The 27,450-nt window shown below is 38.5% G+C and overlaps 1 protein-coding gene across 3 annotated transcripts in view; it reads left to right on the top strand.

The window, feature by feature from the left end:
• Nucleotides 1–27,450, top strand: part of LOC144934341 (receptor tyrosine-protein kinase erbB-4-like) — a 240,005-nt gene that overhangs the window by 81,735 nt on the left and 130,820 nt on the right. For all 3 annotated transcript variants that reach the window (XM_078860026.1, XM_078860032.1, XM_078860040.1), the window contains exon 2: nucleotides 24,773–24,924. In XM_078860026.1, coding sequence (XP_078716152.1) covers nucleotides 24,773–24,924 — 152 coding nt within the window. The remainder of the gene's footprint in view (nucleotides 1–24,772; nucleotides 24,925–27,450) is intronic.

The raw sequence follows: 27,450 nt of genomic DNA on the forward strand, positions 1-27,450 counted from the left end.
AGAGGGTTGTTGGTCTTTATTTGGACCAGGTCAATTAGCTAGATGAAGGAGGAGTTGTTTTCAAGTAGTCGGTGCAAATGACCAAAAACAACTGGATATTTGTCAACGAGAATATTTCCACTTGCTTTACTTTTAAAACTAGTGTGTAAATATGGTTAAATAATGGACATTCAAAAAAAGTTATTGGCAAATTCTTCCTGAAATGAATTGTTTTGCTGGATACCAGAAATGTGTTCACTAGTAAACAAATATTTTTTTTCTACAGCTAAAGAGGTTATATCTTGACTTAATGCTTTCCTGACTGCAGGAATTCATATTATTTGGGTATTTCGCTTGTGTTGCGATCGAAATGTCGTTTTTTGTAAAAAAAAAAGTTAACCTCTCTACGTGACTTTACCGAAAGAGCCAAAGATTAGAACTTATATTTGCAATGCTTTTGTTATCTGAGTTGGTCCACTACTCTTTTTTACTTAAATCACAACTTCCCTCCTTATTTAAATCAATATATCAACATAAATAGCCAATGCCACATGTAGCAGTGGATTATTTATTGGACTACAGTACTTTAGCAATCTCATTGATTCATTAATAATCTGTGGTTCGAATACGACTTGTAAAATATTTTAAATTGTTTTAAATGTGTGTACTGCATATACAATTTGAAAATGTTGTACTTTTCATTTGTAGTTCAGTTTGCTGTTGGCAATGCAGTATTTTGCATTTGCTCAATTCAAATAGTACACTATTGTAGTGAGTCCAACTGAGTCGCAGACGTTATCTTGGGAGCAACACTATTTATTCACATAACCATACGTAACATAACACAACCTATGCTCGGGTCTCGAATGCCCATTTAAACCACACTACGGCAGAACTAGACACGGTTCGCTATCCCGGTCCGGACCACAAGCTGGGTCCCGGACCGCGTGGCTAGAGGCTTCTTCTCCCCGACGTGGATCTTCGAACACCGACACTTGAAGAAAGTTCCTCACGCAGCTCTCGTTATATGCCCCCGGGCTGGGGCTGGCTCCGCCCTTAGCCCCGCCCATCTTCCAGGCTTCTTGAGCTCCCTCTCGAATGTTCCCGAGAGCTGTTCGGGACCAGGTGACCGCCCCTCGGCCCCCGTCCACCGGTGGCCCCCCTCCAGTATCGTCCGGTCACGTGACAACAGATCAGGGTAACCTCACACTGCTCTCGGTGCCTCTGCGCTAACCAGCGCTCACCCAACCACCGCTAGTGTTGGTACTGCAGCCCGCAACCTGGGCTGCCCGCAATGACAACAATACGCAAGTCCCGTCACCACACAGTGACAAGCACAGTCACTACACTATTATTAAGCATTATAATAATAAAAGTACGATATATGTGGAGTACCGCATTTATTTTTCAGGTAAAGCTCAAACCATGTTTACTTATGATTCAAATAAATACAAAGGTACATGTCATATCTGATTTCATATTGCGACAACTTTTGGCCTGATAAACACATTAATAAAATTTCACAAAGTGCAGAGTTGTGAAATGTTATTCCATGGTAATCAGTAGTCTATTACAATTACCCCATATGTTTATTTTTACTTGCTTCTTCAAGCTTATGTATGAAAGTCCCACGTTCCAGTCGGGGAATTGAGTTCTTTAACAATATCTTTGTTTCGATTTAAAGCTTTCGTGACTGCAGGGATTCATCTTCTTGGTTCTTTCGGTAAAGTCACGTAGAATGGAAAAAAAAAACATAATAAAATAATTCTCACGACGTTTCGGCCAAAACGCAAGCAGCCGTCCTCAGGTGGAGAACAGGTCTGTCTTCTCGACAGACCGTCCTCAGGTGGAGAAAAAGGTCTGTCTTCTCTGTCTTCTCAGACAGACCTTTTTCTCCACCTGAGGACGGTCTGTCGAGAAGACAGACCTGTTCTCCACCTGAGGACGGCTGCTTGCGTTTTGGCCGAAACGTCGTGAGAATTATTTTATTATGTTTTTTTTTTCCATTCTACGTGACAGGTCTGTCTTCTCGACAGACCGTCCTCAGGTGGAGAAAAAGGTCTGTCTTCTCTGTCTTCTCAGACAGACCTTTTTCTCCACCTGAGGACGGTCTGTCGAGAAGACAGACCTGTTCTCCACCTGAGGACGGCTGCTTGCGTTGTGGCCGAAACGTCGTGAGAATTATTTTATTATGTTTTATTTTTATTAATTTATTATTTCCATTCTACGTGACTTTACCGAAAGAACCAAGAAGAGAAATATCTTTGTTAATTTAACACGTGCCTTTTTTCTCATCGGCCAATGTGATCACAGAATGGCAATAATTTTTTTTAGCAAAATCGTTTTAAAATAACGTGCCCCTTGTTTGTGTTTACATAACCATTTGACAATCCGATCGACAGGTGCTCAGCCACTTGACCCTGAAAAGGCTTCCCTGCTCTTGGTTTGCTTTGCAGGGAGCCACTTTTGTTTGTCAGCGCCATTTGGCCTCCGGGCTGCAATGGGGGGTTGCTGCCATAAATATTCCAGTGCTTGCCAGCAAACAAAAAACATTGCCTATTTCTAAAGGGAGAAAGGACACCCAGAGATGGATGCTGAAAGGACTCTTCGAGGTAAATTGTGTTGCACTGACCTGTGAGCAACGCTTTACTGGTCTGGTGATGTATAAATGTGCCACATTATTAAAATGTGACTTCATTACCTGCCACTTTAGCACACTGGCTAAATAATTTAAAAGATGCACTTACCATACTTTGTTAAATCCCAATACATTAAATTGTTTTATGTGCAAATTTATATAATTACATATGAAAAAAACCTTAATGTATATTACATTTGCAGTGGTGGTGAGTGTCAATTATGTTCCTACACTCAAGGTAAGTAAAAATAAGGTAATGCTCTTAATAATTTCCATATGAAGAATAATACATTTTGAAAAGTTAAACACTAATGAATATATACTGTATTTTAAAATGAAAGGGTACCCTTTATTCAGAAAATGTATTAAATGCAAGTCTTCATATCCAACATACACAGCAAATTTTCGGCAAGACTTTCAGTATTCGCATCAGATTTTAATAATACAAGAAGAAAAAATAGCCAGCGATAAGATACTGTGTCTAATAAATCAGGATGGTAAAAAAATTATCCAGCCATAAAGGGTCATGGAGTTGTCTTTCAAAGTAGCTTTTCATTCCACGTCTGGTATTCATTTTTTAAATCAAACATTACAAGAATTGTGTTATGAAAATACTTGTTTCAGACCAACAAGCATTGTTTTTGTTTTAGTATACTGCTGGCACATGTGTGTATACAGTATTATCATGGAAGATGATGCATTCAGTTAAAGCTTTATGATTCATTCTCCTTGATGGGAAATGCGTTGATTGATCTCCTAGTGATAGATGTGAGCTTACACCAGCATGTGCAGAGTACTGTAACGCCCCACTGTTGAGAGGCACAGAGTGAGCCCCACACAACAAGATTGATATGATAATGAATTGCTCTTAACACTGAAATAACTTAACTTTCTATGTTTTCAGTAATCAACAGCTCTGAGGGAAGCCTCTTTGATAGTGGTATACATGCTGAATTAATCAATACTGCGACACTGCCATTGTTATTATCAAAGGTACCAGTGCTTTTTAAAACTTTGCTTAGTGACATTAGACAAAGCGCAAGGACATGTATGAGGCATGGGATTGGAGCGTGATAGATGGCTAAGGCAACTTATTGTGTATGAGACCAGAAAGTATTATAATTAGCCATGGGAGCAGGATTGAAAACAGCCATTCGACTCCACCCCACCATATTATGTCACTTTTACCCACCAAAGTGCCGATGGGATTCATACAAACTCCATAATTTGTAATATAGTATTATTTTACCTATATAACATCTTGCCACGGCAGCTCTCCCGCCTACCTCAGCATTTTTTTGCTGTGGGTGTTCCACCTGATGAGGATTGCTTGTGTTGCGATCAAATCATCGTGATTTGTTTTATTTTATTTCTACCTACGTGACTTTACCGAAAGAACCAAACAGTATGTATTCCTGCAGTCACGAAAGCTTCAAATCAAGATTAGTATGCTGTATGATTAATTGTCAGTATCATAGCATTCACAGTCTATGTAATATACAAAACCAGTAAAGTAATTTGCATGCATTTTTTTCCCTTGTCAGGAGCAACCCACAGAGATAATGTGATTGCACTGATGTGCTTGCCAGTTAGGGCAATTATTACATGTGTAGTGACTAACTCGGAGACGATAAGACTTGGAGGCATTTCTTTATTAACGAGCATCATCGGGATTAACACACTTAATATTTAGCCTGTCTATTATCGGCAACGCTACTCAGCCAGGACAGTTGGTAGGCTGTCTGACTGGTGATGCCCCGAGATGGTGTAGATGGAGACGACGACGAGAAGAATGGTGACGATGGACTTCAGCAGCACAACAGGGATCCCACTCCAACAACAGGCCCGAGGTCCCCCACAGGGGCCCCTATTACACTGTCAGCGTGGCCTCGCTCTGCCCTAGCCACGCCCCCTTTCTTGAACTTACTAGGGGGTTCCTGGTGTGCCCCTTCTGTGACCTTTCCCCTAGATCCCCCTCTCGTGTATATCCTGGCCTGCTGACATCAGGACTGCCGTATGCCGCAAATCCCCTTTTCTGCCAGCGCTATGCTACTACAGATGTGTAGTATCAACAATTCAGAGAGAGTTTCTAGGAGGCACTTTCTTCATTAACAACTTTCACGGTCTCGTCCGCACACTCCACAGCAGCTCAGCCTCGCCTGTACATAACACAAGCCGTCTAACACTGACGGCGCTAACGGAGATAGCCAACTACTCTCCTTCATAACGCAATTTCAAGTGGAGACGTTTAGCGACGATGGCGATGAGACGACAACAACGATGAGACGAGTCCATTCCCAGAATCGGCAGTCTCGAGCTCCTGCTCTCGGCTCCTTTTATGCTCCCAGCACGGCCTGGCTCCGCCCTGACCCCCCCTCCCTTCTCGAACCTGCTAGCAGGTTCCAGGGGCCTCCAGATGGGGAGCCTCCGTGACCCTTGCCCTAGTTCCTCATCTCTGCCAACACACACAGTGCTCAAGCGGGCGTGTGTAGTCTATCCACCACAGTTGCTGCTGCTGTCCACCAGCCGGCGCTATTACACTACACATGCATTGTGAGAACTTTACATATACATTAACAAGTCATACTGATTTAGTAGAATTTTTGGTCAGTATGTAAACAAATAAAATTATGGTTTCTCGCAAATGTTTTAAAGTTATGATAAAAAAAATAGTACAATACATTTGCATGAAGGCCTTATACATACATACATTTATTGTAAAGAGCAGTCCAAAAACCTTCACATCACCCCACGCTGGTGAGATCAGATTATCTTCAAGAAACCAAGTGCATCTTGAGAAAATTGAATATAATTTTAGAGACATAAGTGATTAAGAATATTCATAAGCACATAACATGTGAAGGACAATGTGGTATTTAGGGTTTTATTTGTTTGAGCTGATGATAGCGCTTTGCTTTCAATTCATACTCAAGTTAGTGCATGTGAATGGTCTATTACATGGATTTTTTTTAGATAACCATCTAGAGCATAAGCCTAATATATTAAGCAGGAAGAAATATGCTTCATCGGACGTGTTGTACCTTGTACACAATTCACTCTACAACACTGTAAATAAAAACATCCAAAGCACTTATTTCTAACACTTTATATAAATGCAACTTGCTTTCACACAACTGGCACCAGAAGTTTGGAGCAGATGTCTTTTTAAAGTGTCTTCTTCAAATAGTGTGCATTTCAAAAGAAGCAATTCTACAAGTCATATTAACCAATAATGTGTGTTCAAGCTATGGAGTTTGCTCGTGAAAGATAGACAGATCACCCCAGTGAAAGTGAGCTTGAGTAAGTAGACAAAGGGATGTTTCACCTATCACTGGTGTTGGCCAAGGTCTCATTCCTACATTCCTGCACTGTAACTTGCTGCACCATGCTACTGCTACTGCATGGTGCAGCAAGAGCACACACATATCCTTAATGGAGGCAATTTATTGCGAGACCATACGTCGAAATAGATCAATTATGTTTTCAAATTGGTTCAGTGGTAATGGAGTGCACATGAAGTTTGAAAGTCACTCTATGTAATGGGAAATTATCTGGTCCTATCATAGAATTTGTGCATAGGCTCGGCAAATTAGAATTAAACAGAACAATACTTAGAACTTTTTTTTATCAGCAGTGAAGTGAAAGTAAAATAGTTAAACTACTTAAGTATTCCAAATTAATACTGAATTGAAACTTTGCTTTACGGCTACTTTACATGTACTGTATGGTACTTTGCCCTTCATAGTAGTTATACATTATTTTCATCACGGGAACATATGTAATGACTAATGATTCTAACCACAAGCTCCCACCAGAGATAAAACCAAGTTACCATAAGGAACAGAGTTGATGGAAACAGCCTTTTCCCCAATTGTTACGCAAAAATGTTATCTCTTTTAAATCAAGTGGCTCGGGGGATATAGTAGGAGCATTGAGCAGGCGCCAGCTATCCTGGGTTCGAATATGGGTAGCCACTCATGAATAAACAACATTGTCAAGGGTAAAATAAGCTAAAACAATAATCGTCTTCATCCAGTCACCAATACAAAAAAAACACAAAATGTTAAGTTATACAATTTGCCTTTTCACTTAACGAAGTGAAAGTCAACTCGGAGGAATTCTTCAGAAGACATAAGTCATGAACCACTCGCTGATGTGAATACCGAAGGAGAGCGTAGTCCAATGATGGCCTTGTTGTCAAATTCCTTTAAGACGGGGGTCTGATTTTAAAAAAAGGTTTTACCTATAAAATGGCAATAGTAGACGAGGGATGTGATTGCAACAAAAACATCTTCTCCACAATTTTTTTTAAAGGAAATCCTTTCATAGCTCAATAGTCTACATATCCATATGGCATTAGTGGTGTAACACATGTGGGCATGCATCTGTAGAGGATGGAAATAGTTGGACCCAAATCCATATTTGATGGCTGCCAAAAAACTACAAATGAGGGCCAGTATCACAAGTGACTGAGAGGCTTTAAATCATACTTTTAAGTTTTGAAATGTACAGTATACATTGATACCTTTGACTCTTAAAGATTGTAACGTACAAAAAAGTGAGCGTCTTTTTTCTTGACCATGGAAAAAAGATGATTGGGTATAAAGAGGCATCCTGTTATTCTCTGATTGTGTTCCATAGCTCTGCAATTCAATGACTACTTGTGTCTTGGAGCACGGGGAACAAAGCAGTTCCGCTCTTCAATTGTCACTTCTTGATTGGCATCACTTGAACAAAAAAGAGAGTGTGGAAAACTTTAAAGCACAAGACTCTTCGAATAACAGTACCAACTTGGCATTGTCGTACCTTGTCTGTCAACAAAAGCATTTCAACTAATTGCTGACTGAGCGTGTAACGGAATGAAGGAATGGAGTTTTCCTGCTGTGTTCATCAGGCATTCTATTTATCCGTCTGTGACAGCTGGCAGGATATGGTTAAGAGAATAACATTTGTTGAAGCCAGACAGTTTCTGTCATTGCTGTGATGAGCACTCCACGTTCTGCTGCGGAGGTTGTTTGATGTTGGTGAGCAACACAGAAAAAGGAGAAATATACATTAAGCAGATATTACTTTTTAATTACAAAATCTGTTCTCTGCTCTTGCTTGTTACACTTGAGTTTTTTGTTTGTTTGTTTGAGGCGGTGCCCTTAACAGTATTTCCCGCTTTAATGAGACTTTTAAAAAATATTTTTTTCCCATTTCACCCTGAGAGTGAAGAACCTGAGTGTGCTGTGCTCCCACCTATCATAAGATGGCAATTTAGACATGCAATCAGCATTTGCATGTACAGTATTCTGTTGGAGTGGGTGCTTTACATCACAAAAAAAATCTTATTTTGCACATCAATGTCTACACCTATTGATGCTTTTTTATAATCCAGTACAATATTGCAAATATCAATGAATTAATAAGTTTTCATTGTTACAAACACTTCAGGGCCATCTAAGCCACTGAACCACTCATGCAACATTGTTATATTTTATATATATAAAGGATTTAGCTTGAATGGGAAACTTTGGATTAAATGTTGAATTGTCAAAGGCAGAAAGGATGCCTATTTATTAACACCCGGCTGAGAATGGCCTGGGGGTTGAGGGCTAGCCTAAGTTATTGACCTCTGTACCTCCTGAACCCAAGGCACACGTTAAAAATATATTATACAAAATTTTTGTTGGTAACCTGATGAAACTGTTTGGGTATAAACATCGGCTTCATTATAAATACCTCGTGCACATTTTTAAAATGCTCTCAAATTCCTAACATCTAAATTAATCATTTTTGACCTCTGCAGCATTGCAACGTATGGGTTAATTGAGTAACCCCCAAGCAAAAAGGCAAAATAATAACCTACAGTCCCACCGCAAGACTTATGCATTAAATAAATAACCACGTTTGTTTTTCTATGCTCAAGATATATGATTCGTCTAGCTGTTTAGGCCATTATTATGCCACTCTTTTGTTGAAATGATGGCCAAATCCACATTAAATTAGACACATTTGCCAATTCATTTGTCAGTCAATTCTGTACAAAATTTGAAACATTCTGCCACCACTCATCATATTTACCCAAATTGGACGGAGTTTAGGACCAAGCCAACACTTGCAGAACGTTTTCGGAAATAGCCAGACAGTCGAGACAGAAAATGGGGGTATAGAAAGATAGGGAGACTAAAAAAAGCAACATAGAGAAACTAGACAGAGAGAAGAAGACAAAGACAGGTGGAGTCAGAGATGACGAGAAACACAGACACACAAAGAGAGAGAGATGGAGAGAAAGAGAGTCGAGACGAGACAGATGACACGCGTGCGTAGAGATATACAGAGAGAGCCAAAATCACAGGAGGAATACAGAGGGAAAAGAGAGACAGAAGAATAGACAGAGCCAAAGAGCTGGCGAGACAGACACATGGAGACGGAGACAGAAGGAGTCAGACGAAGACAAACAGAGTGACATCGAACCTTGTCAGTTTAGTTAAAATATACATTTAAATAAAACTATTTGACTTCAAGTTTGGATTCACAATACCTAAATATAGTATTCAGCATTTGGCCGAAGAGCAAAATGCGCAAATTGGTGAACCCCGAGGCTTTATAATACACATCTAAAGGGTTCAGGCTGAGAATGAGACGATACTATGTGACTTTTAGAGTCTGAAATGTTGTATTTATTTGGTATGTTTCCATGATATGCAAGAGTTCACTGGCAAAGGGAGTATATGATGAGGTGCCGAACTGAGAGGGTTAGGGTGGAGGTGCAATTAGGCATGTGTGAGTACGTGGTGGATACTGTGCGTGCGGAGGGCAATCTGACTGGCAATGCCAAATGTCACTGTGTGTGCCAAACTACCCATGACATGCAATGGACTCCAGCCTGCCATCAGCTGCTGGTGGCTATAATCAGCATCTGCCTTGGAAAGCCCTCTGCCTCGTGGAACTGATATGCTACATCGTTGGCCACTTTGCACGACACTGTTAAATTTAGCCGTGTTACTAGGTTGTCTCCCTGCAGAGATTTGACTCAAAGCAGCAACTCCCTGCAATGTGCCAGCAATTGGGAGAGATTAATAAACAGAAGTTCAGAAAAGTATATTTACATTGAATGGCTGACACTTGCTACTTTGTTTCATTTTAATGTTTTAAAAGTATGGTGTGGATTAAAATTAGTTTTTTTTTAAATAAATAACTTGTCACAGATTACTTTATTATTTCATATCTGTAAGTGAGAAAGCAAAATATCATGCCAACAATTTACGTGTTATATTATCAGCGTGTAATATTTGATCATTAAAGTTATTAAAATTGTTGATAAATCTTAACACCTATTCACCAACACCTTGAAGGTATGAAATTATTTAGTTCAAGTTCTTGGTTGTTCTCGCATAAAAGTGTTTCGACTGTGTGTGGGTATGTGTCTTTCCTTAATCCGTGCAAAACAATAGCAGTATACTTAATATAAATAAATAATAATTACATCTCATGTTTGCATAATCTTATACAAGATGTGTTTAGGTGCAGTGGGATGCATAATCTGAACCTAATTACAATTTCATGTTTATATTTCCAGTTTTGCAAATTGCATAGACATTTATTATTTAGTTAAACATTTAATGTGTGTGCCTGTACTAAATATGGTTTAAAAGTATTTATCGGCAATTAAAAACATGTGTACATTTGTATATATTTGTGGGTAGTGGGATTAGGTGAAGTGAGGTGTCAGGGGTGGACACATAGCCCCCGCCTCACCACTCTGCACTACATTCCATGCCAGGACGTAAATCGCTAAGAGTCAAACATAACTACCGTTGAATGGCGACATTGATTATGAAACATATCAATACGGATTTATCAAATATTGAAATGATCTGTGATGATGATATTTGGGTCAGACAGCTTGCCATTTATTACCTGTATTTACACGCCACGCCACCATCCTTAGAGCCGAACATGAACCAGACAGCAGTTATTAAAAACTCACAATGGCGATGTTCCTTAAGCTTACCTCACCCCACAGAGTAAATAATAGTACCTGTTATGTCGTATGCATGAATGTACGTTGAACTTCTTTCGAACCCTATGTAGCCAACCGTGCTAATCGGAAGTGCAGGGTAAGGACAACACATTAAACACAAAAAGCAGTTCTAAAGAAATGAGTTTTAAAATCTAGATTAAAAAGTGCATAGCTCTAGTGGCTTCCTAATATCGGAAGGAAGAGCATTTCAGACAGCCGCAGAAGCGCATTGGAAAGTGCGCGATGTGGTGACCGTCTTGGTTTTATGGTTAGCCAAAAGCCGCTGCGAGGATGACCGGAGTTCGCGTGATCGTTTATGCTCCATGAGCCCTGTCTGTGCACAAGAGGTACAGTATTACGTGTACAATGTTTCAACAACCACACTTCCTACACGTCTTTTGGCTTTATCATGAGCAGCGGGGAGAGAGAAAAGTGGATTACTTTTGTAGGGTACACTGGATACTTGAATCAAGACTGATTCCATAAACTGTTTGTAGATTTAGAAAATAAATTTAGATAAAAAAGTATGTCAGTTTAATATTTTGTAGCAGTTCTAGGGGAATGGGGCCTGTCAAAATTGGGTACAATTATGACCCGATTCGAAGCTGATTGGGTCAATCAATGATTCCTCAAATCCTTTTACTCAGCAGTAAAAATGTATCGCGATAAGGCTTAATTTATTGAGTTTTAAAATGGAATGGTATTTTGTCAGCTTTTTGTTTACTCTTACAAAGTAAACATTTAATGATAAATATGTTTGTCGGGACACTATTTATCCTCCAGTGTCCGATGCCACCTATTCAATAATAAAAGACAAAGGTTCATATTTTCAAAATGACAGGAGAGAGCATTAATTCTAGATTTGAAGCTTTCGTGACTGCAAGGAATCATCTTCTTAGGTTTTTTCGGTAAAGTCACGTAGGTCAAAATTAATGAAAATAAAAGAAAATAAAAAACAAAAATCACGACGTTTCGGAGGCAACACAAGTCTCCGTCATCAGGTGGGACCGTCCCACCGTCCCACCTGATGACGGAGACTTGTGTTGCCTCCGAAACGTCGTGATTTTTGTTTTTTATTTTCTTTTATTTTCATTAATTTTGACCTACGTGACTTTACCGAAAAAACCTAAGAAGATGACAGGAGAGACACAACATAATAAAGTGATCTAATTATTGAATACTTTGTGACATTCATTCAATCATTTTGCTCATCTAGGCATTTGCATTTTTTGCTTAGAGTTAGTCTGAAATATCTTGACCTAGATTTCACGATTTAGTATATCCTTCTTTCGGTAAAGTCACATAGGTAGAAAATAATAGATCACGACGTTTCGATCGCAACACAATCGACCGTCATCAGGTGGGAAAATCACAGCAGGGAAACTGCTGAAACAGGCAGTTTCTCTGCTGAAGCAGGCAGTTTCTCTGCTGAAACAGGCAGTGTCTCTGCTGTGATTGTCCCACCTGATGACGGTCGCTTGTGTTGCGATCGAAACTTCGTGATCTATTATTTTCTACCTACGTGACTTTACCGAAAGAACCAAATAGTATGGATTCCTGCAGTCACGAAAGCTTCAAATCCAGATTGATTTATTATCTCCTGAGCTATATTTTTAAATTGTTTTTATTATCTACTGACCTATATATTTTTTGTGAACTATATTGTTTTCATACTCTTTGGTTCTTTTGGTAAAGTTACGTAGGTATAAATAAAATGAAATAAAACATATCACGACGTTTCGATCGCAACACAAGCAATCTTCATCAGGTGGAACAACCACAGAAAGAAAAAATGATGAAGTAGGAGAGAGAGCTGCCGTGGCAAGAGGTTATATAGGTTGTTTTTGCCTGTAATTCGCTTTAGCTTTACCATACAAACATATTTTGTAGAGCAAACATATAACATACAATAACGGAGTTGCAAAATAAAATATATAATACAGAAAAGTCTGTAAAAAGTATGAGAATAATATTGAGAAATGTAATCAGAGAACATAACACAAGATTCAAGGCATGATGGGGCTAATAAAGCAGCAAAAAAGAGGTTGACGATTGGTAATTCACAAATAGTATCCCTTAGGGACAGAGATGGAACCAAAATGCAAGATGGAGATGTAATATTAACGTTAGTGGAAGGATTTTATGCAGAAATCTATAGAAGCAGATGCATACATCTCAGGGATCAACCAGTTTTTTTTTAGACGAAGAGGAAGAAGTGTTAAGATTTCACACTTATAGAAGTAAACTCTCACCTTCAAATTAGCACTTGGTGCTAATTGCATACCTATTTACTAAATGTTTACAGATAAATTACGTCTCAATAATTAAATTCAAAAGTGACAAACTGACTTGAAAAATACAGACCCATTAGGCTTTTTATCGCATGTGTTCAAGTCTCTCACGATCATTATGAGCAGAATAATGGAAATGAAAGATAGTGGCAACTTCAGAAGGCCTTTACCCAGAAGTAGATGGCTGATGATAATAAATCTGGACATTAATGTTTTAATTTGTTAAACAATATACATATGATACTGTATATGTCATGCCTCAGATGCAGATATGTAACTTATGTGCCTCAACAGGGATTGTATAATCCTTGATGCTACACATTGCTGGCAATCAAGCGTTTATGTAACACACGTGCTTTATATATACTGAGAAACAATGATTTTCAGATTTCAATTCTGAATTGCTTTTTTTTTAATGCTTCGAATCGAATTGGATGATCAGATGCCATCATCTGAGGTTACTTTACATGCCATGCAAGGTCGGTCTGATCATTTGATCTGCTTCCGATCTGAGCCAATGCTGCACATCTAGGTATTTGGCATAACATGAGCACCACAAATATTTGTGTAGACTAATTTGGGAGCGTGTGGTTTTAGAATTCTAACAACAGCTACTGTCATTGCTATGCCCCTTTAGCAACCCTAATGGTCACCCTTGATGTTTTACTCTACTGCAGACCTTCCCTTTAATGTCATCATTCTTATTTCAGTAAACAAATGTGAGCAATGGATCTTGTTGCTACACAAGAGAGTGAGAGATTCCAATGAAGTGAATAGGGCATGCCCTAAATAGCTACACAGCTTCAGGAATACATTCCAGTGAAGTGAATAGAGCAATCCTTGAATACCCTCAGCATTTCATGGAAACTTCATTCTGCTGCCAGTGTAAATGTCACCTGTTGTTAAGAACGTGCCGTTTTACATGCGGGAATGTCATTGGCCTATCTCAAGTCAGTACATAGTCACACGATAGTGGTTATTGTTGTGGTTACTGTTTGATAAGCGTTAAGATGCAAGTGTCTTTCCATTAAGCAGTGATAGTTTGATAATGGTATATTATTTGGTGTGTTGTTTGTCATTGGACCAGAAAACACTTATAGTGGTAGACAGCGAAGTGGTGTGCAATTGCTCAAACCAGATCCCAGCTGCTTGATCCTTGGCATGTGAGGAGGCTTGCCAGACATGAATCCACAAGCATAATGCATGAAAAGTCCAAGGCGCTATAAATAGAAAGATGTTGGCACAAGGCAGAGCCAGAAATTCAGCTGGAGGTGTGATGATGACATCATGGGCAGTGCAAAACTGAAAGCGAAGACCAGTAAACTACAATATATTAATACGTCAATTTAAGAATAATGTGAATGGAAAGCCCTTTAACAATCTCCGCTGAGTTATATAAGAGTTACATATAATAGTTAACTTAATAAATGATCACGTTCATCAGATATTTTCCAGTATTTGGAAAATTCCTTATTATCATGTATTTGTTTCCTCCTGTAAAAATTGCTTTAATCAACTTTGCATCAAACTGAAGATAGATCTGCAATGCTATTAAAAAAAATAGAATTCGTGCAAAAATGCTCCACAGTACTGTGGTAGGTGCATACTGGTTTAAATACAGTTGCAGCTTCGCTAATATCGCTTCTAATCCGACAAAGCTCAACATGTTTAAATATGTTAATGAGATCATCATTATGCACCTTGTTTTCTGCTGCCATATTCAATTAAGACCAGACCTTGCAGGATAGGGGGCCTGGGGGCATTATACCCAGAGCTGGAGGTGAGATATTCCTGCTGCTCAGCTGCGAGCATCTCTTCTCCTGCCACACAGCTGTGTGCAGCCGTCCCATGACAGCACATGTAGCCACTTGCAAAGCAAAATATGCATAATCTCCACTAATTTATGGTACATCGCGATTAAGATTGCTAATTAATTATAATTGACATGTAAATTTCATATGCATTATAATCATGCATGTTTGCATTCGTATATTGTAACAATTAGTCGGCTTCATATTCTACTTGATACACTATTGTTAAGAGGTGTGCTGCCAAGTGGTGTCAGATAGGGAGCCAGCTGGTTAGATACACTGCGTTGCATTTCAGTCTTCATCTGTATATTTTGTGAAATTTAGCTTTCCAGGACAAATGTTCAGATTCAGAATCCTTTTATACTGGAGAAATCTGATTAGATATAAACTCTTTTTCACTGATGTCCTGTAGGGGTGGGTCGGTAAAGTTGCATCAACAAAATGCAATAAGATAGAGAAAAGTTAAGCAAGCCACTTGAAGTTGGGCAAAGCATAGTGCCAGCATACATAATTCCATTCTAAAATTGCTACAGAAAGCCACCAATGACATCCACTGAGTTCTTCTCACGATTGCTATTAACTACACAATTTATTTTTTTATTTTTCCAGGTTAGGTTGATTGAAGCGACCTCGCCACAACTGATAGCCTAAGAAGTGGCTTATAATCAGTTTAACACGTAGGCTTTCACGACCAATATTATCCATAATAGAGGTTTTTGGGTTAGATCGCGTAAATATGTGTCGTTAAAACCTGACACAGCCAACTAGTAAGGGTTGTCACGTAAACAGAACATGCCAATTCGTCACTAGAACAGCACGCCTCTATATAAGGAACGACACATTAAGACTTCTCCACAAATCTGGATGTCGCCTGATGAAGCTAGTTGTAATTACTGGCGAAACGTCGTACTCAGATTGTAAATGTTGTGGCTTGGCTCTCCAACACACCGGCGTGCTGTACTAGTGACAAATTGGAATGTTCTGTTTACGTGACAACCCTTACTAGTTGGCTGTGTCGGGTGGTGGTGGGGTTTAACGACACATTTATACTGTATATTTACACGATCTAACCCAAAAACCTCTGCTATGGCTTATCATCAAGTGGAATTTTATATCAGGCAAATATTCTAAGCATATGCTTCTAAAGGTGGAGGGAAAAACTGGAGGATCCGAAGAAAAATCTATGCGACCACGGGGAGCACATGGAAACTCCAAATGTACAGCAGGCGTCAGGATCGGGATCAAATCGAGCCTCCTGTATACCAGGCGAGAGAGTTAACATCTCACCACCGTGGCGCCGCCGGTTGCGAGATGAAGTGTTACGTACTATGAAGTACTACCACCTGTGCCAATGTGATCGTTCCTCTAGCAGGGGTGGATGAATTGATGTCATTTCTACGTCCGATTTAAAATGAATTACCATACATTTCCCAAATTTCAGATTGTTTTAGCATCTTTAATTCTTTACACCTCCAACCTCGCATTATCTGCTGTCTGCTGTCAGCGAAAACCAATAACTCCTACACCCCTACCACCCCCATCTATGTCATTGTCGCCATAACCATGAACAATTATCTTCAAACATTATTTTTTTTACTTACTTGCAAAATGGACGCATTGAAACGTGGTCTTACAGCCTATGAAAGACATAACGTCAAACACCATCTGGTCAGCAGAATGTAAAACTGTGCGCATGTGTAAATCGAATATCGTAATTTCACGAATGTCATATCATTTCGTTTATTGACATGAAGAAAGTAAAAAACACTATCTCCATAATTCACGTTGGGAAACGTATTTGAATTACATGGCTCCAATGTGCTCATGCTAATGTTTGACGGCAGGTCTGCCTAATGGGGAGTAAAAAAGCATTTGTTGCGGATGTGGCAGCTGGCTCTAGTCCTATGATCGCCCCCTGGTGGGCCCTGCGGGGGCTCGGAGCTGCCAGTCTTCTGCGTGTACATCAACAACCAAGAGCGCGCTCCCTCCACTCTACGACACTCGTGCATATGGCCCATTGCTGGACTTGCTTCTCTGCCTTTTTTCTCCTTAGGGATTCATACATTCTCATGAGAGACATTGATCCAGGCTTCAGCTAAAACACGGAATAATTAAAGCGCTTTAAACAAAGTGTTTTCTATCCTACGAGCTTTTTAATGTTCAATCATCATTCTGCCTGTGCCACTGTTAAACACACTGCAGTGGAGCACTTAGTTTATACTCGCATATGCATAGATTGTGTACATATAATGCAAAATAATGCCCTTATTTCGTATACAATATCTGTTATATTTTCCAAGGATGCCAGCAAACCATTATGTATCGTTTAATGTAACTACGTTTAATACATATTTTAACGGGGTGATATAAATAGGATATTTACATTTTTTTTCACTATTATTGTTTTCGTCTCGCATTTTTTCCAACAGTGCAAATTTTAACTCTGCCGTTGATTTATGAGCATATGCATGTCTTCCAAGCTGTGTCATGGCCCATCAATGGAGCACACCATTTAATTTGGGATTGGCAAGCTGCATGCTTATATCCTGCTGGGATCAACTCTTTACCCAGCTGGCTGTTTATCCAGATGCCTAAAATAATTAGCCACCAAATGGCCCTGTGTTGCTTTCCCAGAGCACACTGTGGCAGTTCTTGCATGGCCTGCAGCTGGCCACCTGCTCAACACAACCAGCTAGACTTCATTTAGATAGCTCTACACAATGTACAGCCCAAGTGTAATAATTATTGTTAGAACATAAATTATAATGATGATGAGCTCTTGCTGGGCACGATTTGGCCTGAAGCCACGTGTTCATTGTGCGATGATAATGCCCCTTTCTCTAATGACATGTACAGAAAAATATAGTGAGAGTCTTGGTACTATTTTTCATTAAGTTGCACAGTCACAATGCTGTTCACTTCGCTATAAGAACACACGCCACCTTATATAGCAGTCACCAAGCTGCATATCTTGCCATCATGAATTGTGAGTTGTACGACCAGTGTTATCTATTAGGTGAAAAAAGACTAAATTGGAGTGCTGTAGTATAAATATATACATTTTTCATCAATAAATTAACCATGGTGTTATTATTTTATAAACTGTCTTCTATCCAGAATATACATTTTCAAAGCATTATCTGTCCAAATCCAATGCAAATGCATGCTATGTTTGTTAATGTAAGAGTCACTATGTATTGTATATGCTTATATTATTTTGATAATGACCTTATGAGCCACCAGGATGTTGTTCATCAATCTCATGGTTGCCTTGCACTTTTTATTAATATGTAGCTGTGTAACTCTTTGCAATATGTGGAAATTAACAGTTTCTATAACTATATTTAATTAGTTTAACACATTTTTACTATAATTGATTATTGTCATTTCAGAAAGTTAGGTGGCTGTGAGGAAAATAGACAATACTAAACAACCATAATCAAATATTATTGGAGCAGACATTCTTATTAGCGACCTAGTTTTACAGAACACTATGTATATTGCTGGGCTGTGATAACTTGGAATATAACATTAAATTAATGTAAATGTAACGTCACATGACTGATCACAATTACAGTACAAGTAACCTATATCTTTTACATTCCATATTTCCATCAACGTCTGTGTCAGGGATGCTATGTTTTCTTTAGTTTTCACATGCATGCAGCATATACGCACACATATACCTAACATATGCCTATATTTAAAGTTACTGCATAAAGTAACCAACTTTTACATTTTTCATGGTAATACTGTAATCATTTATGTGGCACCTACCGAACTTTGGAGGCAAAATGGGTTTCTTTTTATAGCTAGGTATTTCAAAATATCTGGGGTAAAGATGCTTATTTTAAGACCTGAGTCTAGGTTTTAAAGATCTATGGCAAATACCGTTTCCTATTATGGGAGTTTTTTAAACAAACCTTGGAGGCTTGTAGTCCTTTGTTTTTATGTCACGTTCAATGTGTTTCTTTCTCTTCTGGATTTAGACAAATTAAGTGGAAATAACATCGTATTTGTGCAGTCATTGGTGAATAGGTTGAGGTCATGCAACTCGCTATGAATGAGAGTGCTTTACTTTGGTTGCAAACTCAGAGCTGAAATCAGATATTTTAGCAGTGCTGGCACGGTGCTCTGACCTGGGCATCGTTTCGTGAGAAATAAGGCCACCTGTGATCTCTGGATCAAGCAATAACCAATGTAGAGTATTACAAAACATCGCCTAGATCACAGTTCTTGGTGAAAGTACTTCAAAGGTGTGCAGTACGTGCAGCAACCCGTCGAGTTCCTGGCGAGAAACACAGTGCTATCCTGGATAAAATTAAGAGATGTCCCGGTGCATTTGTTTGAGGCTTGTAGCGCACAATTTCAATTGAGAAAGACGATGAGCCACACATGATACCTTCGCATCAAACAGCGCCATTAAAAAAAGCTAGAGACAGTTGGTCATTAATCCAGCTGATGTAACTATCAGTCTCTCGCAAACCTGTCCTATTTTTGCATCAATACATTTTTGTATTTATAGAATAATAGTTATTATATAATAAAATTATTCTCACGACGTTTCGGCCACAACGCAACTAGCCGTCCTCAGGTGAAACCAGGTCTGTCGAGGCGACAGCGTCTGAATGGCCATTCATTATTTTATTACTTCCCTTCTACGTGACTTTACCGAAAGAACCAAGAAGATGAATCCCTGCAGTCACGAAAACTTTAAATCGAAATTTAATAGTTATTATAGCTATAAAATGATTTTTGTATGTGCTATTCCACCTCTTCAATTACCCCTATTTGTGTAAGTTTACCCTCATTAGAGTGTTTTCCTGTTTTTATCTTTAAAATACTGAATAAAAATAAATATTTATGTTTAATACCGTATAAGTATTCAACAATGATGTATTTACTTATGCATGAAATATTTAATTTCAACACATGTAGAGGGTATAATAAAAAAAAATATGCCAATGAAAGAAAAATACATATACTTTCCCAAATGCTAAGAATAATAGTTATAAAATGATCATGAAAACAAATATCAAACAATGCAATAATAAAAACCTGACTTAATGAGGTAGCTAATTTCTTATCTGTATGATTAAAAGGATTCCTGGCTTTGGAGCAACATTCATTTTACAAATTGCATTTCAAAATAAAATTTTGCAGTTCCAGTGCAAGTAGGGTTGTTGTGAGTGAGAGTGCCGCGTGGTTGTATGAGCCATACACATGATATTTTGGCACAAAGCAGCTTGAGTTTCTAGTGAAAGCACAATTTTGACTTGCCTAAAACGCTCCAAAAGTGTGCGATGATGTAACGTTTTGGAAAGAGGCCCAGCTCTACGACTATTCTGGCCAAACAGATGACTGTAGTATCAATTACCAACATTTAACTTACCAATGAATCTGGATTGACCGGACAGGCCATTGGAGTATGATATGATTGCAATTATTATTTAACATTCGTTTAAGCAGATATAATTACAATCCAAGCATAATAGATAATTAAGTGGCAGTTTATACAGTGTGGGTCTTGTGGTGCAGTTGTTAGCCCATTGCGCGATGAACCTGGTGACCAACGTTTGATCAGGCTGAACATCAGTGGCAAATTGTATCTGAACTGATCCTGCATGTCCCTTTTGCCCCTTCACCAACCCATACAGAGGAACGTGGTTAAGTATGGTCAAACAATCCCATGTGAGGTCAACTGAGCTATGTAGCTCTTTTTCAGAAACCACCTGGCCACGAATGATAGCTCACCGAAGTGGCTTATCATGTGGAAATTTATAGCAGCAGCATACTCTAAACACCATGGCTGGGTCTATATTAAGCAGTACATGCACAAGTGAAGTTTACTTTTGCTCGTTATTCTAAAATGCAAAACAATAAGTGCACACCATTTATGTTCGTTGCATGGCTTAAGCAAATCAGTGCCAATGCTGGAAACCGTTGTCGAAATGTAACAAACATACTGACAGCAGTTGGTGCGTTGTCTAGACTCATGGAAAAATATTTTTTGGTGGGGTTTTCAGGCAGATTGAACTTTTACATAGCATTTCTCCTGTAACGAAGCTTTCATGAAAAACGCGCTGCACGTTTCGTTTAAGAATGCAGACACCGTCTTGAAATCCCCCCCTCTCTCTTTCCCAAAATGCCTCGGGTGATTGGATGCTGGAAGCACGGTACAGCTAGCTGCGCAGGTGCAATAATGTACAGGTGTCTTTATTAGCGGTACAAGACAGTTTGTACTGCTGTGTTAAATAAGTCTCAGAATCAATAACAGATTTACTTATAATGCCGTGGAGGCAGCTGAGCCCCCATAAAGGTGTCTGAAGTGTTTTACTGCCTCCATTATGCTCGTCCATGTGCAAACCCCGTCGAGTTTTACTGCCACCTAATCCCGCTGCAGAGACCCCTTACCCTCAGCACCCCGGCAAGCACTGGATATTATTTGCTATTATTTTAATTATGCAGCTCGTCTACATACATAATTTACTGCTAATTAGAGCAGTTTACTTATATTCATTGCAGTATAATGCTTCTCTATAATTACATTCTCATTTTTACTGCATTTGTTTCGGGAATGCATTTTGATTCGCTATTGGTTTTATTTGTGCTATTCATAACTATCCAGAAGCTGGACTATGCAATATTTTAACAAACACTCGTAGTTCATTATTTAAAAACCCTAAATGTTTTTTTTTTACAATGTGAATGCTTCAATCTTAATTTTCTATTATTTAATTTATTATTTTATCTTTATACGTGACTTTACCGAAAGAACCAAAGAATAATGTGAATGCTGAGGTCAGTGTTTCGCACGCTTTATAACAAGATCTAATCGAATCAAAATATGTAATTATACTATTATCCATATTTACATTAATTTATTTCAGGACATGTCAATGGAAGTAAATACAGTATGTTCCAGATGTGTGGGTTAAGGCTGCCATTCTAATTCTGTCATACACACAGTTACCTCAATGTGATTCACGCGGTCTCCAGAGAGATCACAAAGCAGCTCCAGTGATACATGCATTTGAAACCGTATCTTGCTCTGCCCGTGCTATTATTATATCACTTGTGTACCAAGAGCATTGCTGCCAATATTAGATGCCGTTTTACGGTCACAGGCTCACTTATGCACACTGTTTAAAAACTTTCACTTGACATGTTTTAAATGACTCATCTGTGACTTCATATCTCAAAATGCATAAAGTATGTGCATCGTAGGCTTGGTCTGGTCAAGGTACATGCACCAAATTACACTACACGTATGTGTATACAAGTATGAATGTGTATCAGACATTGGTGCAGCCATAGTAATCTCTTGGCTTATCATGAAACCACATGTTTTTGGTCTTTTACAAACTTTGCAGATGTGGAGGTACCATTTTTGTTAAGATTTTTTTTAAATGAAGCAAGTATGCTATTATTTGTCATAAACATGACAGTAAGCTGTTTTTTCCCTTCCTATTCAACCCATGCTAACTCGAAACAGCGTCATACTAAATAAATTATTGTTCTGCCAATCTTCTCAACAGCCGACGCAATAAGTTTTTCCAGATGTCACCAGAAACCTTGAGGTGAGGTCAAATAATTAATGTGCCCATACTGAGGTCGTCTGCCTCCATTAAGCCAACCTTGGAGACAATTTAGCAGTTTACTTAAAAAGGGGGTGAGGCAGAAAAAATCCTGACAATGAGCTATCAGCACATGGGGGGGGGGGGGGTGAAAGCTACCACAAATCTTCTTCCACATTCACATGATAAAAAAAGCCTAGCTTGTGCGTTACGTGACAGTGCATTTGCAGCGATGACTTATCAGTTAGCATAATCTTTCATGCCGAGTCCAAGCTAAAGGGGGGCCAGTCATTTTTATTGAAGCTGTTTGAGCAGTTTTTCATGTTAGTTGGAAATGAAATGACTTTGCGATATAGAGCTGTGTCTAAGCTGTCGCTATACATCAGCCAGACTGGGCAGTCAGTCCCATGGTGGTCTGGGCTATTTTTTTTCTTCTCCTTTTTTGTGCCGTGCCCTTGGATACAATGCAATTCATGTAGCTTGCATTTCACAGTTTTTTAGGACGGCACATGCTTGCGTCTATGTTGGTTATATTCACAATGACGAATGCGGCTTAACAGGAAGAATTCCCTGCAAAATTACTCACGCAGTGGATTTACAGGAGAGCATTCAATATGGCGCTAGAGAATGCAGGCTTTGGAGATGACGCACAGTCGGTACTGCTATTGCAGTGAATGTCCACTTATTGGAGTGAACATTAAACACTCACTTTACCATGAGCAATATGAGAATTGGCGCTCTAGCATTTATACCGGTTAACAAAAAAATATAAACCTGAAGTCGTAACATTTATAATAATGACCCCATTTTGTGCTGTCCGAAAGGCGTGTAAGTTGGGAAATGGCTTTTCAGCCGTGCAATTGAGTAATATTTCTTTCAGAATAACACAACCTGATACCAAAAGTTATCTGTCCTTCCAACAAAATAATAATTGATTCCTACAGATACATACGATTACTCGAGTTATTACACGGCGTGGGGAAAAATAAAATAAAAGGAATGTGCGCAAGGACGTGACCAAAATACCCCCACCCATAGAGGTATTATTTCCAAAACATTGTTGCTGGCATCACTTTTCACTCTGTATTTATTGGCGTCAAGGTTACCCTGCTTCACGAGATAGGACGGCTTGCCAAGGGGGTGTCATATAGTGTTGCACATCCAAGTAGTTTGCAGGCATGCTCCGTTTGCAGTTGTGACAGCTGGTGTTTGTGTTTGGTGACTTCCCTATGGCACAGGGGATTTAAGAAATTGAGTCGACTTGTTGGAGAGTATACATTAAATATGACATTTGCATAAAGTCATGGTAGTGTATGTAACTCTAGGCAGCGTGCAAATGTGTTTTTATGTTTTAATGCTAATTTCTGCAGTTTATTTTGTTTAATGATATATGAATACAAACACATCTTCCCTTAGGTCTAGATCTGCTTGAGACCCTTTCCAAGTGTTTAAAAGCCAACATGCTGTGGCCATAATAACTTTGAGAGTTCTACTTGTAATGGGGATTTTATCTTGCTAAATCACTGTCGTTAATAAATCATATTAACCATAACATGCTTCAGCCTGAAGGCAGAATATGTTCCTTTCTTTTCACACTTATTCAGATCTAATTTCATACGTAGTTTTCACTAAGCATGCAGAATACTGAATTATTTTATAATTTTATCTTTAACACGTAGGCTTTCACAACCAATAGAATCCATAAGAGTTTTTTTTGGGTTAGATCACGATCTATTATGTATCTTATCTTTCTTTACTTTTTTTTTTACAAAATCATAATGCTCAAATCGCGGTGCAGAACCATGGTATAAAACACTATCTAAAATGTAATGCAAATAAAAAACATAATTCATGTTATTGTTGTATATAATTAATAGCAATGTATTCTATGCAGATATAAAACATCTAAAACGTCGTGAGAATTGTTTTATTATGTTTTATTTTTATTATTTTATTACTTCCCTTCTACGTGACTTTACCGAAAGAACCAAGAAGATCTAAAACGTATATTTCTGCTTGGAGGGCATAAAGAGCAACTCAATGTTGTGGTGAAATTTAGAACCCATGGGTGGTACATGGATGGTAGACAACAAAAGTAGGCTTGCTATGAACTATTCACAAAGCCCCGATAGCTCGCAGTGGGATTTTTATAGTTAATTTTGTTTCAGAATTCGGGGCGATAGCAGTTTAAATTAAATTATTAGAAATGTGCTTTTGTGGTGATGACACACAAGCAAATGTGATGATAAAAATGCCAATTTAACATGAAACTTTTTGAGCAGATCAAGGGCAGAACATTATGTTTTGTCAAACGTGTATTGGGCATAATATGTCACTTGTAATTTGTTTTCACCTACATTTTTTTTTTACAATATGTCAAGAGAATATTAAAAATATACCACTTTGTGTAAGTACGCAGGTTCACAGGTCATGTGCTCATGGCATCGCTTGCTATCGTTTACCGGCAGTGTGCAGCGGAACGGAGAACAAGCTCAGTGCAAGTGCCACGCGTGAGCTTCAGTACCAGACACTGCGCAAGATCTACGAGCACTGTGAGGTCGTGCTGGGAAACCTCGAGATCACCAACATTGGGCCCGACAAAGACCTCAGCTTCCTGCGGGTGAGAGAGACCTTGGGGCAGGATGGCCTTCCAGGTTTCGCCTCGATGCCGAGATGACCTTCGTCACAGAATCTTGGTCTGAGCTCGGGTTCCTTTGCACAAACAAGGCTCTGATTTGGTTGACGTCAGGAATGCCTGTATTTGTGAACCATGCAGGATTAGGTCAATCCAGTGAGGTTCCTGCACTGGTGCCTCTACATTTGGGCAGAAAAGCACTGCACATTAATATTTGCGGTCGGGTTCGTAGTGTCTTTTTCATGAAATCTTCTTTTTATGAATGCAGATGTGGAAAGAAATTAGGCCAATATTAAAAAGATGAATGCATGCATGAATAGTTAATGTAGCAGTGTAATATACATTATGTTGAATGCTGTGATTTTTTTTAAAGTTAACTGACTACATTATTTTTAATGGTGAAAATTCTTAACACTCTTATATATATGGATCATAAAACTATTTAATATATATTACATATTAAATGTGCTGCTATAAATGACACAATTCATAATTAGTACACCAGTTGTACAACACATGTTTGCATGTTTTTTCTTTACATTTTAACACGTTAAACCAGTGCTGCATGTTATTTATGGGTTTGGTATGCATGAAATATTCATAATTGTTTACTCTAACCACAGTGCAGCACAATTCTACTGAAATGCCAATATGAAATGAAGTATTTCACCATGAATTTATTTCCAATGCAAAATTACTATATTTTTTATGATAGAATGACAAGACATATGCGTGTATAGAGGGTGTGAAAACAGCTTTACATATGCCTGACAATAGAGTATTTATCTCAGCTTTCCAAGGATTTTATCAACACTGCAGCTTCAGCTGGAAGACAAGTGTCATGTTAATGCTATTAAGCTTCAGAAATGTTTTGTTTCTCATTTATTAAATTAAGAATTATAGGCTTTTGTCAATCCATTGCTGAATATTTCACACTCTTTATCCAAAAGTGAATAAATAATGGCTGGTGGGGTTTTTCCCCAACATAAATTCCTTTAGTTTATGTACTATCTGCACCCTGCCACAAAGACATCATCATACATCATTTCGAGTTCTACTCTAGCTGTAAATAAAGTACTTAATTATATTTTTGTTACGTATAAATATTCACACACGTTGATTAATTTGACCAAAGTGTATCAAACGTGTGCAAGTTAACAAGCAACATAATAAATAAATAAACTTGCCCATAGATGAACTGGAGTAAAAGCTTGATAACTGTATTTTGATTACGTTAACTACATTAGCATATTATTATGAGAAAAGCAAAAGTCACGTACGATGAGTTTGCTAAACAAAATAAACAGTGGCCGCAGACAAGTGGGAAACACAGCAAATATGTACAGTATATCGAGGAAAATTAGTGATGGCAGGACAGAGGGCATTTGGATTGCTGGATTGATAATGAAAAATTAAAAAGTTGTCGATCATTGCATATAAACCATGACGGATCAGAAACGTAGATAATGACAAAAACCTGAAGAGTCCACAAGGAAGCCTGCTTAGAATTTAAATTTAGGGTCAGTGGAGGAATGAAACACACGTGATGAACGTCATATTAACCTGTAAGGAATGTAAGTTAGCTTGAGCAGGACACAATCCTGGTTATGGAATGTGAGTCAGTCAAAGCAGAGAGCATGCTTAGATGGATCACCGTGGCGATGGCGTGATGAGATCAGCTCGTGTAAGAGCGAGATGGATTGTGGCATCGCAAAATGAGAAATGGTGATGACGTGGGGACGACTTCGTCTCAGCAGTGGCTAGAACATGGCTGATGTTTCTTACAGTCATCATCATCATCATATTAAAAGCATATACATGCATGTTTACCTTTAGAGCTTATTGAAACGTTTAAGTTTCAAAATTGTATCATATCCATGAGCTAGTGTTCATTGTGCCACGAAAATTCTATTAAAAAAAGTTGCATTTCATGCACATTAAATAGTACAAAGGTTGGTGCTCATTCCCTTACCAGCTGGCATTGTGTGCCTTGCCGTGACCTTGGGTTGATCCACCTGATAAATGAGCCATGCGTGAGCATTCTATAACACCAGTTTCTGAGAAGTTAAAAAAATTGCATTCGACACAGACACACATGGTGAAGGGCTCAGACCACATATGCCTATGACTGTGGTTAATGCGATTTTGCAGAGCTCTGGTGTAGAGTTACACAATGCCTTTGACATCTTTAAACTATACATGGAAGTCTACTTTGGAATGTGTTGGATACAAATCCTGTACTACCACAGTACTAGAAAAATATGAATGAAGGTTATTACTGTTAAACTATTGTTCTGTAGCTATGGAGATATCGTATTCCAAATCAGAGCGACCTTGTACTAATTCTAGAATTGAAGCTTTCGTGACTGCAAGGATTCAAAATCCTAGGTTTTTTCGTAGGTAAAAAATTAAAATTAATAAAAGTAAAATAAAAATCACGACGTTTCGATTGCAACACAAGCAATCATCATCAGGTATAAATGAAATAGCAACAAAAAATTCTAACCAGAA

Source organism: Lampetra fluviatilis, chromosome 1, assembly GCF_964198595.1.
Source record: "Lampetra fluviatilis chromosome 1, kcLamFluv1.1, whole genome shotgun sequence".
Lineage (NCBI taxonomy): Eukaryota > Metazoa > Chordata > Hyperoartia > Petromyzontiformes > Petromyzontidae > Lampetra > Lampetra fluviatilis.